Source organism: Pomacea canaliculata, linkage group LG9 (assembly GCF_003073045.1).
Source record: "Pomacea canaliculata isolate SZHN2017 linkage group LG9, ASM307304v1, whole genome shotgun sequence".
NCBI classification, from domain to species: Eukaryota; Metazoa; Mollusca; class Gastropoda; order Architaenioglossa; family Ampullariidae; genus Pomacea; species Pomacea canaliculata.
This window is the reverse complement of record NC_037598.1, coordinates 19206380-19223544: the sequence shown is the minus strand read 5'-3', so window position 1 is coordinate 19223544 and position 17165 is coordinate 19206380. Positions and strand designations below refer to the sequence as shown.

The window sequence follows — 17165 nt, the reverse complement described above, 5'->3', positions numbered from 1 at the left end:
TGCATGTTTGTCTGTATGAGCGTGTGTTCATCTTGACTCTATTCTTCTTTTATAAAATAATTTTTGTCAAGTTGAGATCAAGATCTAACTCTGTTTACATAGTATTTGAACATAAAAAATGAAAGTGACCTTTAAGCATGTCAATTATCCTGAAAAAAGATGCTATGTTCACAAAAATTAGCCTTAACTGATTGTATCTTTGCCCCTGTTAGACTACCACCTTCCCATGGTCAAGGGGCTTGCGTGTCTCGATTTTCTGTAAAGCTATGTGGCTGGAACACTTGCTCTAGTAACCCATGTCAGGCAAGTAGAGGGTAGAGACCAGACAAAGAGTGGTCAACCAGGTCACAGATGGTTAGGAAATGGACTTACAATTCATTCCTGTATTTAAAATAAAAAAAGGTTATGGAAACTGAAAGAATGATTGAAATAGATTGTTCTTACAGTCAATATAATCTGGATATGAAACCCCTGAGGTGAACTCAATCTGTCAATACTGGTAAATTCTAGGAGTGTAAAGGAACCAAAGAAAGAACTAAAACCCAGTTTGGTCATGATTAGATTGAATATGGGAAAAAGCATATAAATATAACTTAAATAGCAAAAGTATTTTTGCAATGAATTAATCCATCACCCTACCTATTAAAGAAAAAAAACCTGAACACACAATATACACTGTATGCAGCAGGTGTCACAATGCAGTAGCCATGGCAAATTTTGTCTTTAAGATATTTGGAGCCTTACTGAAAAGGATGATTAAAAACACTTTCTTCCTTTGCATGTTTAAAAAATCCTTAAAAGGTTGTAAAAATAAATAAATGCTATGCTTTACAAAAACAATGTTAATATCCTGATTTTCACAGTTAACCTTTATTGTGTTTTGAGTGGTTTGGCATGCCACAACTGGTTAAGAAAAAATTGTGATGTAAAAATAATTTCTGGCCATTCTGTAACAACAATCAAGCAAAAGTTCATACACAGCAGACACACAGATATTTGCATTACAGTAACCCTCATGTACATGCAAGCAACAACCACACACACAGTGTGTGTGCATTATCATTGGTACCAGTTATGTTAGTTCACCAGGTCATCAGGTGAGCACATGAACAGACACTGGAGCTAAAAAGGTTCACTACTCAGGCTAGTCTTCATCAATAGCGAGCAGGTCCTGCACTAAAACACCAGTCCACTACTTCAAGTTCTTCCTCTGACCACCTTGATGTTGACCTCTTTCTAAAGTACTCTGAAGGACAGTTGTCAACAGTGTCATGCCAAGTCACATGGCCAAACGATACCAGCTAGCTTACGACACTTCATTGTTGCAAGCAGAGGTGACAACAATGCTCTGTACACTGTCATTGATTTTATATGTTTCCTGTATGAGATCTGAAACAGCCTCCTCGGGAATTTTTTCACAATGCAAATTATGGATTCTGCTAAACTCTCATGCTTTCCTTCAAATTTGTTTCAATAATAATATGAATTATGGAGTACTGATAAAGGGTTACTGAATTGTATTTCTAAGCAACCAGTCTGATAAATAGCCAGACCTCCTTATCTTCTCAGTTCTTCTTCTAAAGACTCATTCAATCTGTGAGCAATGTGGCTTTGATTAGATCTTTCCAGTGCTTCTATGAATTGATGGAAAGCCTCTGGGCTCTTGCGTTGAAGAATTTCCAAAAGTTTGACCACTTTGTTGCGCATTGGGCTTTGAGTCCTGACAACTTCCATCTCATTAATGGTCACAGTGTTCATTTCATACAAGTGGTCCACCAAAAGAGATTCATCTGTTGATATATTCTGTATCAAAAACGTCCAGTTTTGCTGCAAGACTTTCTCTGTAACTGCTCCATTCTCTGAATTTTCAATGACTGCTTTCCGCTGTTCAAATAATCGGCCAATGACTATAAGGATATAGCCATTAAATGGCGTTATTTTGAGCTTTGAATAGGACCTGGCATTTGTTCCAATGGGAGACAATTGTCTGAAAGAAAAATAAATATTTCTCTGTATATGTGTGTAGAATATATAAATATGCATGCAAACTGATGTCACTAAACTTTTTCTTTTCCAAGCAAAACTAAATAAACGTACCTATAAAGCACGAATGTCACGATGAAGCCTAAATCAACTTGCGAAAGTATCATGAAAACTTTGATTAATTTCTTTTAATAAAATATCCTTTATTAGTTGACAACAAAATCTCACCCGATTGAACCTTTGATCATCATGCACCGATTCACCATAGAAACATATATACAGATATAAACAAAAAGAAGTCGGATCAAAGTTTTCCATTGTAATGGTTAAAAAAATGCCTCCTGTCCCATTCGATCTGTTCACCAACTTTCTCTGAATGGTTTTACCTCTGATTAGGATCAAGTATATAATATACATATATATATCAGCTATATATAGCTGATCGCTGCTGCACACCCTCAAAATAGTAGTTACCGAAACCCGGAAGAATATCTTTAAATGAAAGATTTCTAAGTGACCGACATTAATTATTCATAAAAACAGGGAATTGGAGAATGTTGCATACATTATAGAAAAATTACACAATAAAATATTAAGGTCTACCTTAAGATTTATAAATCTTATAAGAAGTCAACATGCAGTAGGTGTATATACACGGGTGGAGTAGTTCAAAGTTGGCTGGGAACCAAAGTTTGTCGAGGTTAAATATTCTTACTCCATGGTAGATATCGTACTGTATCTAAATATTGGTCAAATCGTATATAAACATTATTCTGATAAGGTTTCACGAGTCTGATGTGTGTCCATTTCGGTGAATGAGGTCTGCAGACTGTTTCTGCCCGGACTCACCGAGAGCAGGAACCCGTTGAGGGCCTCAGTAACACTGCCCATGTGATGGGTCATGTGATCTCGAGAACTCGCTTGTTTTCAACTGTAGTCAGTATTTCTTCGGATAAATTGTGCGAGCGGTCCTATGTTACGGTAGTCCGTATATTCTAAAATCTGTAAAAATATATCTCTCCTAAATTAACAATGAATTTTTTATGTGGAAAGCACCAACAGATATCTTTTCAATTTCGACATGCTTGAGTGCCACTGGATGGGTGCAGAGTGTCAATGGATGCTCACCCGTGAACAAACTTGGCGTTGAAAACACGGCTGACAACTATTAAAGATACATGTAACAAGTGTAGTTGATTTACCCAGAGCGGTAGTTTTATAGGAGAAGTATCAGTAAAAGTGGTGAAGCATTAAATATTGTGACAGTTGGTGATCGAAATGTCAGAAGAGGTACTTTTCAAAGTAATCATTATAGGGGATCCTACTGTCGGAAAAACATCCTTTGTACATCGTTATGTCAATTATTCATTCCGACGGGACTACAAAATGACCATAGGGGTGAGTATGATGATTAGCTATGCAAGTGTATGTTGACGTTCTGCTATATATATAGCAAGTGAATAGGTCGATCTGATGTGCACTAAAACATATATTGATTGATGTTATTGAATACAGGTCAATAAAGATATTGTTGATATCTTTTCTCCTTTTTGTATCAGAGACCATTTATTGATTTATCTTTTACTATTATTAATGCTTCTCAAGGACAGAAAAGTCAGTGATATTTGTCACTTTCTAATGATTACACTGACCAGTCTGCTATTCATTTTGCCTATTATCAAGCCAGGTATCATTATTTCCACACAAGAGATCCCAGAAGTCTGTAATGCAGTACTTTTTTCTTTTTGTTAGTTGACTTTGCCCTGAAGGTGATTCGATGGTCAGACAAGTGTAACATCAAACTCCAGCTCTGGGACATAGCAGGTATGTTCTGCATGGGATTCTTTACTGCATTTTTTTTAGTCGTACAATTATGCAGTAAGAACATTTTAAAATAATAATGTCATATATTGTAATTGTATATCTTCTGTGTTCATTAGATTCCGTTGGGTGCCCCTACATTACATGGTCTTTTCACAGACAATTACACTCATTTTTCTGCATGTCTTAGCTTGGCTTAGAAGAGGCTTGGCATCTGCATCTGTAGGATGGTTGCATATACGCACCAGCATTACACAAGAATGTTTTACAGTCATAAATCTTGTATGTTTTGTCTTGTATTTTAGGTCAAGAGCGATTCACCTCTATGACACGTGTCTACTATAAGGATGCACATGCCTGTATTGTGATGTTTGACTTGACCCAGAAGAACACATTTCAGAATGCCGTGAGATGGAAAAAAGACTTAGATAGCAAGTGTGCTCTTGCAGATGGCTCTGCAGTTCCTTGCCTACTTTTGGCCAACAAGGTAATAAAGAAAATATCAAAGTCTAAAATAAGAGTAGAGTGCTTCGTAACTGATCCTTAGGATGAACAGTTAAACTTGTGCATCTCCTACTCATTAAAGTTATTTAAAAGTCATTGTTAGCATTTATGATGGAGACAAGGAGGAGATACCAATATTTCTTATAGGTTTTGAAGTAAGGATTTGTAGAAATTCCTTGGTCAGGCATAAAATCCTGTAGGTCTTGAAATAAAAATTTGTAAAAACTGCTTGGTCAGCTATAAAATCTAAGTCCTGCACTATGCATTCCTGTCATCACAACAAGGAGAATTGGATGTCATGGATTCACATCTTGGCTTTGATGTACACTATCTAGATGCATGTTTAGTTTATATTTGTGTTCATGTATGAAAGTGCATTTGATGCCTACCCTAAAAAAAATGTGCTTTTGCGCCTTCCTGTATGTAGAACCTTTGATTCAGGCTGTGGAGAGACACTACATTCAGGTGTATTATTATTATTATTAAAATTGTTTGTTGGCTATACCTACATTGCCGCATGTTTTCACCATTCAGTGTGACTTGCCTCACCGTGAAGTGGAACAGGGCGAGATTGAAGAGATGTGCAAGGAGCATGATTTTCTGGGTTGGAGTGAAACATCGGTCAAAGATTACAACATGATAGAGGAGTCCATGAAGTAAGTTTTTTTTTAAAAAAGTTTCTGCATAAGAGGAAATTTGTCATGGATAAGAAACTTTATTTTACAGTGTTTTCAGCACATATTTAATTTGTTACCTTCCATATTTATGTTTTACTTAAGATTAAATGATTGATTTAATTCTAAACCATTGGGAGAGGAAGGATTCAGAAGAGACAGAAAATTGTGGAATAGCAGGACATTGGCTTTTTAGTCGGTCTCTTTCCCTTGATTGTTTGGATGATTATTTTTATACCGTGAATGGCTTTGAAATAAAACTCTTTTAGGGACATCGCAGAGTTGTCAAGTGCATGTAAATGTTGATGCATGTTTTATATTTGAATGTGTTTATGCTTTTATATGTGTTGAGTTTATATGTATGTTTGATGGTGGCTCTGTGCCACTGTTACAGTTTTCTTGTTGAGGAAATGATGGCAAAGCATGCAGAAATGGAGGGATTTTCAGAGTCACATCCTCAGGGAGGTGGGCCCATCCGTCACCTAAGTAAAGATGATGAAAGCACTGAAGTATCAAATCGATGTTCTTGTTGATGATGTCTTTGATTTCAAGGTAATCGCTAGAACACAGGTGTGGGTGTGTGTGAATGTGTGCATGCACATTTGTATGTATGTATGCATTGCACACGTACACGTGTTACCAATATCAATATTTTTGCATATATTGCAGACAAGTTTCTTGCATCTTTGAAGAATAGTTATTGGTGTTATACCAAGTGCATTTGATATGAAGCAATAGTTTTTGTATGTATGCTTTAATCTTGTTTAAGTTTTAATTACTGTTGTTTGAACAGTCACAAGCACAAACAACAATTTGTCAAGAAGATAACTCCCCGCTACCCCCCAGTAAAGTTTTTTCCTCCTTTAGCAAATATTCTGTATTATTTTCACAGTAACAACGTCAGACCATTTTAAACAACACAGTTTTATGAAATGCTCTGAAGATGGTCATAGTATGATTGCAAGGCTGTTATTATTGTGATAAATGTGGCACTTTTTTTGTTATGTGAAGTTTATAAGACTGCAGTTGAATTTAGATGATTGTGGACAGAAATTTTGTCTGTTGGAGCAATTGAGTGTAAAGTAAAACGTGTTAATTTAATGAAATGCGAAAAACATACTTTTCTAGAAAAATGGACTCATGAGTACATAAAACTCGTGCTGTGTGAAAACACTTTATTTTCTGCACATTTTTATATGTTGGCTTGATGATAAGCAGATTGGATTATCCTAAAGAAAATATGGAATAATGAATGCGAGGGTGCTGTAAATGTTTGAAGTCTCCTTGACTTGATCACAGTGAACAGAAAATGGTAACAGTTGTTGTAACTGAACATACTTGATATGTTAGTATTAACAGGAAGTGTAAGGGTATGGCCTAATTGAATGATATGGGTGGGTATTGTTCTTCATGTTCCTATTCGCCCCCAGTGGAGCATAGGGCCTCATGGGTGAGTATGCAAGTCCAAAATTCTGCAAAGGATTAAGCAAGTGCAAATTATCTGTTGACTGTGAAAAATCACCAATGGGAACCCCAAGTGAGTTGTTTAAGATTTTTAGGAAGGATATCCAGGCTTTTTCCATCTACTCCTGCTTCCTAGCAAGAAATTGCCAATTTTACAGGTTTTGTTCCAAAGGCTGCAAGGTCTTCAGCCCTAGTGCCTTTGTTATGTTTATCATGCCAAGAATGTGTGTGCCTTCTTATTCATCATGACAGACACTGCAAAGTAATTTGGGGTCCACGTTAAGACTGGTGGTATACTGTGTTTAGACTTAGAAACGGTTTGCTAAGATTAGACTGAAATCGCAATGTATGGCTAAGACTTTCAGACCAAAGTGCAGTTTGCTCAGCTTGTGGATTGAGCAATATACTTCAAGTTAAGGCAGGAATTTTGGGGATTGGGAGTATTGCAAGTTTGCAGATAGTAATGATGGTCTTAGCCTTAGATGAACGTCTTACTGCTTAGAGTACTTCATCCTCTTTAGAGTACTTACTGTTTTTGTTGCTGTTTAATTTTTACAACCATTGAGGTAATGGTAAGTGATTTTTATGTATGGTTGTGCAAGTTAAATTATAAGGCCTTCAGGAGCTGTTACTTGCACAAATACTAGACCAGTTTCTGTGGACCAGTAACAATTAACCAAGCCTGCCATAGTTTTAAAGTCTTCAGATACTAGGCTGTGAAAGGCCATCCTGTGATGTTATATGAATATGCAGTTTTACACTGTGAAAAGGTGGAAGTGTTTATGTGATAGGTTGTTTGCAGTAAATGTTCTGGTTGATTGTTCAGTATTCAGAAGACGTTACAGAAAGATGATTTTGAGTGCTATAAGCTCATAAAAACTCACTTTTGGCATGCAAAGAATACAAAGTGCTGATGATTTCTGCTTTAAGAATAGTTTTAAAATGGCTACTATAGTTTTACTGTCTTTTTAAAATTTCTGTGATTTTAGTGTTTTGTCAAACTTTGGCTTTTTATAATTTATCATATTTTGACAAAAATAGTGGTCATTTTTGACATCCTCAAACCTGGGAGCAACAAATGTTACAAAATCTTGTTAGTTTAATCTTTGTGGTTTTTAGTTTGAGACCATACATTCCAAAGGGTTTATTTTGCAACATTCCTATAAATATATTTGATTATAAAACTAATGTTATGGCTTACACTCATGATTAGAAACAACAAAAGTTTCAAAAAATAATATGTATGTCCCTAAACTCTTTCAAACATGCAAATGATTTTTTCCTGGCTTGACATGTTTTAGAATTATGTATCTAGTTTAATTCACAGTACATCACTGACAGCTGGAAGGTGCTTTGAAAACTACACCATTAATGAAGTCCACATTTTTGTTTTTCAATTAACCTTTGCACAGCTTACATTCAACCAAAAGATCATTCCTTAATACGATGTAATTTTAACCACTTTTGAACACATTTTCAAAATCTATTTTTAACTACTTTATCAAAAACCAAAAAAAAAACCAATCAACATTTAATAAGCATAATAAGAGATGGAGTTGTGGTTGGGGAGGCAAACATTTTTAAGTATAAAGATGTGTCAAAATAAATTAATTTGCATTTTAATGTGTGATACTTTGATGCCAAATGTTGTGTTTCCTGAAGATGATTTTAATAAGTGTCTGTGTGCAATTTTGCCATGAGATTTGTGTGTTTGTTATAAAGTTTGCTTTGTCAAGTGCTACATATGGGTAGCATACTTTTTAATGTCAGGAAAATGGGAGAGATAACAAGATTCATTTTACATAAATCTTTAAAGACCTATTGTTGTAATTTTTTTACTTTGCTGCAAAATAATGAACCTAAAAATGAGGAAATATCCTCATTGTTTGCAAAATTCAAAGCTTTAAACAATACTTCTGCCCAAGATGAGTTAAAATCACTCATTTTAAGTGAAAAAAAATCGTTTCAGTGGGTCTTTAAGAACCAAACTTGTCAAAATATTTGTTCACACTAGCTTGTAGGACTTTCATGTCCAGAGTATGACAAGTGACAATTTTGTTTTATTTTATTTCATTATGTTAATGTATATTTTATTTTTGCTGGATGCCTCTTTCTTACTGATTGACATAATAGTTGTGTATTGTAGACAATTGTTATTAAATTGGGGCAGATTTTTCTGGTGCACTTTTCTTGGAACAAATGGCTGCTGGTTAAAGGAACTGTCACAGCCCACCCAGCAGAGAGGGTACCTGATTTATCAGGTAAGACAAAGATGGTAGACAGAGGGTTGGCCTCTGCTTTCCCTATGTCATAGAGACATGGTGAACCATTGGGCTCATTGCCATAGAGACATGGTGAATCATTATATTCATTGCCCTTACTACTAGGCAGTCAAACCATTTTGTGATGAGCGGTCAGGTTTTGTTTACGTATATATTTGAATAGGTTTCTACAATTTTGAGGTGAAAGAAGTTTTATAAAGGCAGCAATGCCGATAAAATGGCTTTAACACTTTGAGTGACATTGTAACATAATGCTGCTAAGCGTATAGTCTGAGAACGTCCAGTTATGATGGCCAGCCTAAAAAAAATACTCTCCCACACACAAAAATCTATTGACAGATCCATAGAAAGGATAACAGGAGATGATGCCATGAAGTCAGCCATCGGAAGCTTTTCTTAGAAGTGAGAAAATTGGCATTGAAGAACAAATATTTATCTAGTCTTATGTCCCCCATCCATGTTCAACAATTAGTTCTTAAGTTTAGATCTTTTACTTTGTTGTGAAAATCAGATTTGAGAAGGGTTTTAGAATGCTTGCAAATCCAGAACAGATGCAAAATATGATATAGAAAAATGTAGGTGATGCAGTCAGATTGCCCATTTAGTACTATCCTTAAATCCTCTCTGAAAACAGAAATTAATTTTAAGCCCTTGCCCAATTTGATTTAGTGTGACCATTGCTACAATATGACTAATGGTGCCATAAACATGCTTCGCATTTGTACTTTCAATCTTTTGAATTTGCTAGCACACAAAGTGTAACAATAGGTTTATATGAGAAGTTTGGTTAGTAAAGTTTGAGACTGAATATAGAGGTAGTTATACCTGGAAAGAATATAAAGAGGTGGGAGGTACTAATAGTAGCCCTTTAGTTGATCACATTAAAAATCTAAAAGTGATTACAACTAAAAGTATCCTGCAATCAATTATTCACGGTTAGATGTAGCAGTGTTGCACAGTTCATTTCAGTTATTTGAGTAAAAAATACATGAGTGAACAAAACTTATGCGTATAATATTAATGCACCGATATTTGTGTTCTTTTTTATGATTGTACCTTTTGATATAGATTATTATACATAGCCAGTAATTTTGTTGTTTACAGTTTTTACAATTAAGGAAGAGCAAAATTATACTATGCAGATTTTACTTTTGTTCTGGAGGTGGGACCATATTTGCATACTTTGAGCTTTTTGAAAAGAGGTGGTGAAAGGTGGCTGGTTATGGTTCAGCATCTAATCAGTGGATCAGTATTACCAGCATGAGTAGGTTTAAAGAACTTTTAGTCACCTCACTATTGTTCTATACAGTGTGAGTTATACAGGGTATATATATATACCTTTTTTCTGTACTTTCAATGATGAGTAACATGTTTACAAATTTCTATTAGACCATCTGTGTTAAATAAAATGAGTTTGTATTTGCCTTCATTTCTCTGAGCTTTGTATCAGTGGTGTTGTAACAGCTATAATGATTAACTGTCAGATACCCTTGCTATTTTCCAAACATGCTCTCTCAAATAAAAAAGTGCAAATTAACTTGATACATTTCATGTATTTAGAGATATATAATTTATAATATAAATCTGAATACACGTGTACAAATGCAAGAACATCCAACACAATGCACAAAGTTAGTGGTTAAAAATAAGGTGACCAGACGTTTCGGGGGCGAAAGCGGGACACGTGCCGATGATGGTGTCGTCACCGTCAAAAAACGCCGAAAAAAGTGATTTTTAAAGACAAGCGGGACATTTGATGGACTTGCCAGAAACCCAGAAAGCGGGACATTGGGCATCCCGCCCGATATTCAGGCGGGACACGAGGTCAAAAGCGGGACTGTCCTGCCAAACGCGGGACGTCTGGTCACCTTATTAAAAAGTATATGCTGTAATATAAATAACAGACTGCCACTGCAGTATTTGTATATATTGTACTATTTAAACAAGGTGTAAGATATAGCACATTATATTGTGGACAAAAGGTTCTTACAGTTTGTATAGCATCAGTTGGAAAGTATACCTTTAAAAAAAATACACCTTTCAGGAGTAAAATAGGTCTGCCTCAGCAAAGTGCAACCTTGCAGCACTAAGAATATCAGTTTGAGGCCACGCATATGTAAATCTGTAGTCTATTACTAGTTCAAGGTAAGTAGACTCTGAAACACAAGGCAAAGCTCCAGGAGCTGTGGCAAATGACCTTTATAACAGATTGCAGATGCACATCTACTCGATTATTTTCAGTGCAAAAGCTAGATGACACAAGATATCTGGAAGTTACTGGAGTCGTTCAAGGTCATTCTGTGTACAAAGTAAGTGTTTGATACTCTACAAACAGATAATAAAAATTTTACACTTTGATTTTTTATATGGAAGGTTAGGCTAGGATGCACAAAGTTTGTGCTTTTCATTTTCACGCAAAGAAGTGGCTGAAACACTTTCTAACACACAAAATTTATAGAATCCTTTATGTGTAAAATGGAAATACACATTTTTGCAATCTAGCCCAGAAGTTTCACTTGGACACTCAAAAGGATCAAAGAAGAGTATAAATTTTCACAATATCTTCTATTCCAAGTCAGTTTTGGCCTCAAAACTGTTCCAATAATGTTCATTCAAATATATTTTAAAAGTGGCAAAATCTCACATTGCCTTTTTAAAAAAGAAAAAAAACAACCATTGCTATGCAGGATTATTGAGCTATACTTGCAGCCATGAAATACCTTAGATAGCAGGAAAAAGTAGTTCTCCCAGCTAACAAGGCCAAAATACTTACCCTAAAATATAGCCTGCCTTTGTACTAGGGTCAGAGCATTGTCTAAAGATACTTTGATGTACACACAATATATAGTATGTATTAATATGTGAATAAAAAATTGCTAATAACACTATTCAGGTTTGATAATAAAAAAGACTGCAAACAAATAAGGTTGTAACTTAATGTGGTGTAAAATGTGATCTCTGCCTGAAGTAAAACATGCAAGCCCATTACAACAACTTGCTTTAACTTTTCAAGTTTATGGGGAAAAATAAAATCATCAGGCTAGTGGACAGGACGAGCGTCCACCAAACCACCAAGTAAACATTGCAAGCATTAACTTTCTATTGCAGTAGAAATGTACCCTGCAACTGTTGGTTAATTCAGAAACAAGTATACTCCACAGACAAAAGACTGGAAAAAAATCTAAGCCAACTTCACCATACAAACCATCCTAATATCAATTCATTATCACAATTTGCAAAACCAAGAGCCAAATCACTGTCCCAAGTAGCTGCAACACTGTGGAGAACAATTTATGAAGCAGGTACATATGTTTAAATACATATCCACATGCATACATAATCACACAAAACTGTGCTCATGCTTCAGGACACTGCATCTGGTTAGGGCTGTGCAGCTGTCACAGGAGCTGTGAACTTTGCAGGAAGACTTTCAAATGAACAGCATGAGAGCACTTTCAACTGCTTTTTTGTTACACTGAACTGACCTTTGCAAGCCGAAAATTTGTAGCCAGGTTCCATTTCTTTGTTTGCTACATGGCAGGCACTATGGTGGGTGGACACAGACACCTTTTGATTAGTCGTATTTGTCCCCATCCCCAGTGCATTTTACTACTTTCAAAAACCCAAATGAAATGAATGACCAATTTTATCAATCCCAGTGGGCAATTATACTCGGGAAGTGTGTTCAATTACAAAGGTTACAAAAATAAAGACAGAGCAAGTGCTAGTAACAAGATAAGGATAAGGCAAGTGGTGCATCAGAAAACTATTTAAAAACAATCTTACATCTAGATCATTCTGAAGACACACCTACATCATCACACAAACATGCACACATACACAGCAGTCAATTCATCTGTCATTGAGCAGCTGGAGTGAAGAAAGTACAAACAATTTCATGTGCCTGTTACTTCTGTAAACAAGGCATAGCATAATGTTTACCCAAGCTCAATAAAACAAATTCTGGTACAAACAAACTGCTGAACGCTATTCTGACAATTTGTTGATCACCAATTACCTTAAACATACAGTATATATATATTGAGAATACTGTTCAAGCTGTTCTTATCATGGACAGACTGCAGAACAAAGTAAAAAGATAAAATTTCAATAAAGTGACAGATAAAAACCCTGTTGCATAACTAAAATGAGTGTTAAACAATCTGGTAGCTTTATGTTTTTAAAGATTTTTAAGATGTTACAGAATTTACGACATATTTTAGACAAAAGATGTTCTAAAAATGGTTTATAACTTAATAAGCTGAATATCAAAAACTATTTTTATAAGCTCTCAGGACAGTCAACTCAAGCTGTAGCAGTTATTGCCAGCAGTCCTCATCCTATGAAACGAAAGAAGACAGATGAGAAAATATGGTATAAACACTGAGGCTTATATGACTACAAGCATTTTGTTCCTGGTATCATCCAAAATGTGTAAAGTTCCTTGTGAATGATAAAAAAAATGTCTCATATTACTCATGTTTTTATACAAGAGGGTAAGACTTTATGTATGCAAAGAAATCATTACTGTTTGGTTAAGAAGACTCAGTTTAAAAGGTCCCTGCAAATGAAACTTTCAAACAATGTGCATCTGTATTAACAACTGCGCAAAAGGCTGTGTCTGAAAGTGATCAGAAACGGCTTTGAAGCTAGTATAGGCCATCTCTACATAGCAAAAGTGATTTATACATGTACCACACACGGTCATAAGACACTGCAAAGCGTAAGTCCTCACCTGCTGTGAAGCAGGCCCACCAATGAATTGATTTCATCAGATTAAATGCAAGTTTGAAAGATTCAAAACGCCAAATTAGAATAACAAAAAAATTAAGAAAAGTTCACAAATGAGACATGGTTAGAAAATATTGGTGGACGGATTACATAACCAACTCAGCTGTTTCTGAGATGTAACTTATTTTCGCACAAGCAGGAAACACTGATTTGAAATGCACATATTGAATACACTAATGACATAAAACTCTACTTGTATCTGCTAATAAAAAAGCTATATTGATATCTACAAGATAAAACTATTTGTATCTACTTATGAAAATTATTCTTGTACCTGCCAAAAAGAAAGAACTAATAAAGAGTTAAGTATCTACACACAGTGTAAAGACCTTGGTTTCTTATACCTGCAGATTACACTTGAATCTAAGTCTCTGTGAACACAGTTTGTTAACTACTAGTCAGGTAAAAATCAGATGAAAAGGATGCTACTGCTTACTGGGAAACACTAATGATTAAGCTACAGAAAAACTTGAGACTTTGGGTAGGGGAGGGGAGGTGAAATAATTGCTTTTGTTAATTTGTGGTGAGAAAATGCATTTTTTAATCTGGCAGTTAAGGTAAATACAATATGAATAGCCACTTACAGCCATTCCTCTTTCACAAGGGAAAGATAAAAAGGCAACTAAGTATTATGCATTCAACATGCTGCAAGGTACTTGTTGCGTATAGCAAAGCCAATATAATTGCACCAGTACATAAAAACAAATATTAACAAGCATTGCCAACCACATTTTCTTTCAGGTTATTAAAACTGCTAATATTTGTACACTGTCAACAGAAGACATGTATCTGTTTGTTAGAATACTACTGGCCTCTCCCATCTTTAAAAAGAACACTTTTTCACACTAAACTGGGCACAAGCTTGGATTGCATTGAAGTTTAAGTCAGTTAAATCTTGTAACATGCAATCATCAAAAGAAAGAAAAGCAACAAAAAAAAAAGCATGCATTTAAACTCGGTCACCACCAACAAATAAACCCTGACTAGCTCCCCACCCACACTGGGTTTCTACCCTTCTCTTGTGATCTGCTGCATGACAGCCCTGTGCACTCATGGACAATGGACAACATTCATACTGTCATATACAGAGAAAGCATGAGCTCAGACCATATCACAGAAAACATATTGCAAGGAAGGTTATGGACGGGCGCTCACATATTACACAATGTTTTTTTTTAAACCCTTTATTTGGTCAGTGATAACTAGAGCCTTCTTTTATTTCTGTTCCATGCTGGGAACAGATTTCTCTAAATAACTGCTGATTGCTTCACTCCCAAGTCATTGTCCTTTGACTACAGACATAAATTCTAGCAAGAAACACTCAAAAAACACAGGAGAGTCATCAAACATGATTTGGCTTCTTCATGATTTCATTACTTAATCTTCATCTTATTCTCACAGACACTTTGTTATCATTGGATTTAAGTTTTGCAGGAGCACTGGACAGTATGTGTAAATATACAAGAAACAAAAAAAATTCTACCTCATCTTATCTTCCTTACACAGCCAAATATGTGGACAGAAAAAATTGTGTTGATTCATCAGCCAGTTTACCATCCCCTTTAAATAAAAAGGGTCAATAAAACTGTAATAAATCAACACAAAAACAGCGATGATCTTTAAAATAGGCTGCTTTGTGCTTTAACCTGAGAAAAGCAAACAGTGCCTGTCAAGGAGGTAGTAAGGTGATGTTTGACATGTGAAACACAGATCCCCATACATCTGGCCAATAACATCCACAATAACAACAAGTCAGAGGCTTGGGTGGTCTTGGCATTGCCTGTTGATTCACAGTGTCAAGGTCAGACACAATACTTGCGCTTGAGAACTTGAATGTAATCACGGCTGGACTGGGCCAGTGAGTGACTCAAGAGGAGGTGCTCTGAGTCATGAACCACTGGCATAATATCTTTGTGAGGAGCTGGACACAGAAGAAATATAGTTGTCAGTAGTCTATTGACATTGCTCAAACAATATAAGGACAAGTTTTGTTTTTTTCAATCAGCATTGCTAAGACTCAATGCACTAACCATGTGACCTTCAGATCTTACACACACAGGTGGATATATCTACAAATATGTACACATCTACACATCCACAAACAAATCTGCATATATGGCTTACCATGATGTCTTCACATTCATGTATTTGCCTGCAAAACAAGGAATGGGGCCAAACAAGGAGTGGCTTCTTTACCACCCAAAATAAAAATAGTTCTCAAGCAAAGCCATTGGTTGTGTTGTAAATGAGTATAAATTAATTCCTTACCAGCCTCCAAGTGCTTGGAAATACTTCGGTCCAGCTCTGCTCGGATTTTGTTGCTAAGGGCCTCGCTGTGATTTGCACCAATCTGACTGCTATCAACATAGCCATCTGTTAAAGCAGACATGCTAAGGTTTCCGATGCTGTTGTGAAGCTTGGGTTTTAACCGCTCAGTGGAACTGTCACCAGAAATTCAGAGATTGATATTTTCATTACACCATCTGGCAGAAACACATGCATGCAAGGATACACAGACACATGGGAAGATGAGAGATGCAAAGAGGATGAGGCTGATTTATACTCACCCCAGTCGAAGCCCATGAAGCAAAGATTTCTCAGAGGATGACATGAACAGCTGGTCACCAACCCTGCTTCGCCAGCGCAACTCACTTTCATACAGCTGTTTGTAGTGACGTGCCTCAGTCTCTCGACTCTCTCGCTGTGCCACGGCTTGCTCATACTGCAGCCGCAGATTTGAGTTCTCCTCCTGAAAATGTATGATGCAGTGAAAACTGCAATAATTTCTGTATCTTTCATTACTGAAGAACTTAGGTTAGTATGCTTCTTACACAGCCCTAAGTGGTACAACAGATTTATAAATTAGTATATATAAAGTAACAGAAATAATGAGAACTGGATGTTTAATGAACATTTTTATTGTAACTAACCTCCAACCGTCGTTTGTCGGCTTGAAGTCTGGCTTCATTTTCAGAGTGTGAGTTATTAAGGCGATCGTTAGCCCTGGCTTGGTTTTCCAAGTAAGCATTGACCTCTTCCAGCTTGCGGTTGAGTTCCCTGCGATATTTGGCTTCTAGTTCCTGCTGTAGGTTCTCCAAGTCAGTAAACCCACCTTCCTGTCAAGGCAAGAGAGGCAGGTCTCACCTTATTTTCATAATCAAGCATGTAACTGTTCTATATATATTGTTAAAAAAACAATAAAGGAGAAAAGAGAATCATGCCGATGATTCTCAAGAAAAAGTTCTGCCCTAGAGGCTCAGATGAATCAAAGCAGCAGGCAAAACATATTTAAAAAAGCTTGCATGACACCTATTCACAGGCATCAGCCATTTATCCTTGGGTAAAATGCTCTAATGTCCTTCAAATAGACAATAATGTTGATGTTTTTATTTGGAGAAAAAGAACAAAAGCATTATGGGGAGGGGGAAAAAAAGAAAAATTTCACATTATAAATCAACAAAGCTGATATTTACTAAACAATTCTGCACCATCATATTTTCCCACTTTATCTTGAAAATGACAATCCCTGCCATTTTACCCTTTAATTGGCAGATTAAATCTACTTTACTGGCAGAGCCATATCAATCAAGTACCCGCTCAAGAGCTTTAGGCAGGCCTCCCAGATGCAATGAATATGGGGTTTAAG

At 36.0% G+C, this 17165-nt stretch overlaps 2 protein-coding genes and 1 long non-coding RNA gene across 9 annotated transcripts in view; 1 reads left to right on the top strand and 2 right to left on the bottom strand.

Annotated features, from left to right (window-relative positions):
* Positions 1-850: 850 nt before the first annotated feature.
* LOC112572331 lies at positions 851-2826 on the bottom strand. The gene is made up of 2 exons (XR_003100971.1): positions 2587-2826; positions 851-1987 (listed from the first exon to the last, which is right to left on the bottom strand). It is a non-coding gene; the product is annotated as an uncharacterized LOC112572331 (long non-coding RNA).
* Positions 2827-2869: 43 nt separating this feature from the next.
* On the top strand, positions 2870-10152 carry LOC112572330 (ras-related protein Rab-7L1-like). Its single transcript, XM_025251958.1, has 5 exons — positions 2870-3381; positions 3735-3807; positions 4110-4291; positions 4843-4964; positions 5377-10152. Exons 1-5 carry the CDS (start codon positions 3262-3264, stop codon positions 5513-5515), a joined length of 636 nt encoding a protein of 211 aa, XP_025107743.1. The 5' UTR covers positions 2870-3261; the 3' UTR covers positions 5516-10152.
* Positions 10153-10476: 324 nt separating this feature from the next.
* LOC112572325 (ankyrin repeat domain-containing protein 26-like) overlaps positions 10477-17165 on the bottom strand; it is a 30354-nt gene continuing 23665 nt past the window's right edge. For all 7 annotated transcript variants that reach the window (XM_025251945.1, XM_025251948.1, XM_025251949.1 and 4 more), the window contains 4 exons: positions 16450-16635; positions 16087-16268; positions 15788-15960; positions 10477-15440 (listed from right to left, as the gene is read on the bottom strand). In XM_025251945.1, coding sequence (XP_025107730.1) covers positions 15322-15440; positions 15788-15960; positions 16087-16268; positions 16450-16635 — 660 coding nt within the window. In that variant the 3' untranslated portion in view covers positions 10477-15321. The remainder of the gene's footprint in view (positions 15441-15787; positions 15961-16086; positions 16269-16449; positions 16636-17165) is intronic.

Coding starts and splice junctions, on each gene's coding strand:
- LOC112572330 (XM_025251958.1), top strand. CDS start 3,262: ATGTCAGAAGAGGTACTTTTCAAAGTAATCATTATAGGGGATCCTACT. Junction 3,808..4,109: donor CCAGCTCTGGGACATAGCAG/GTATGTTCTGCA, acceptor CTTGTATTTTAG/GTCAAGAGCGATTCACCTCT. Junction 4,965..5,376: donor ATGATAGAGGAGTCCATGAA/GTAAGTTTTTTT, acceptor CCACTGTTACAG/TTTTCTTGTTGAGGAAATGA.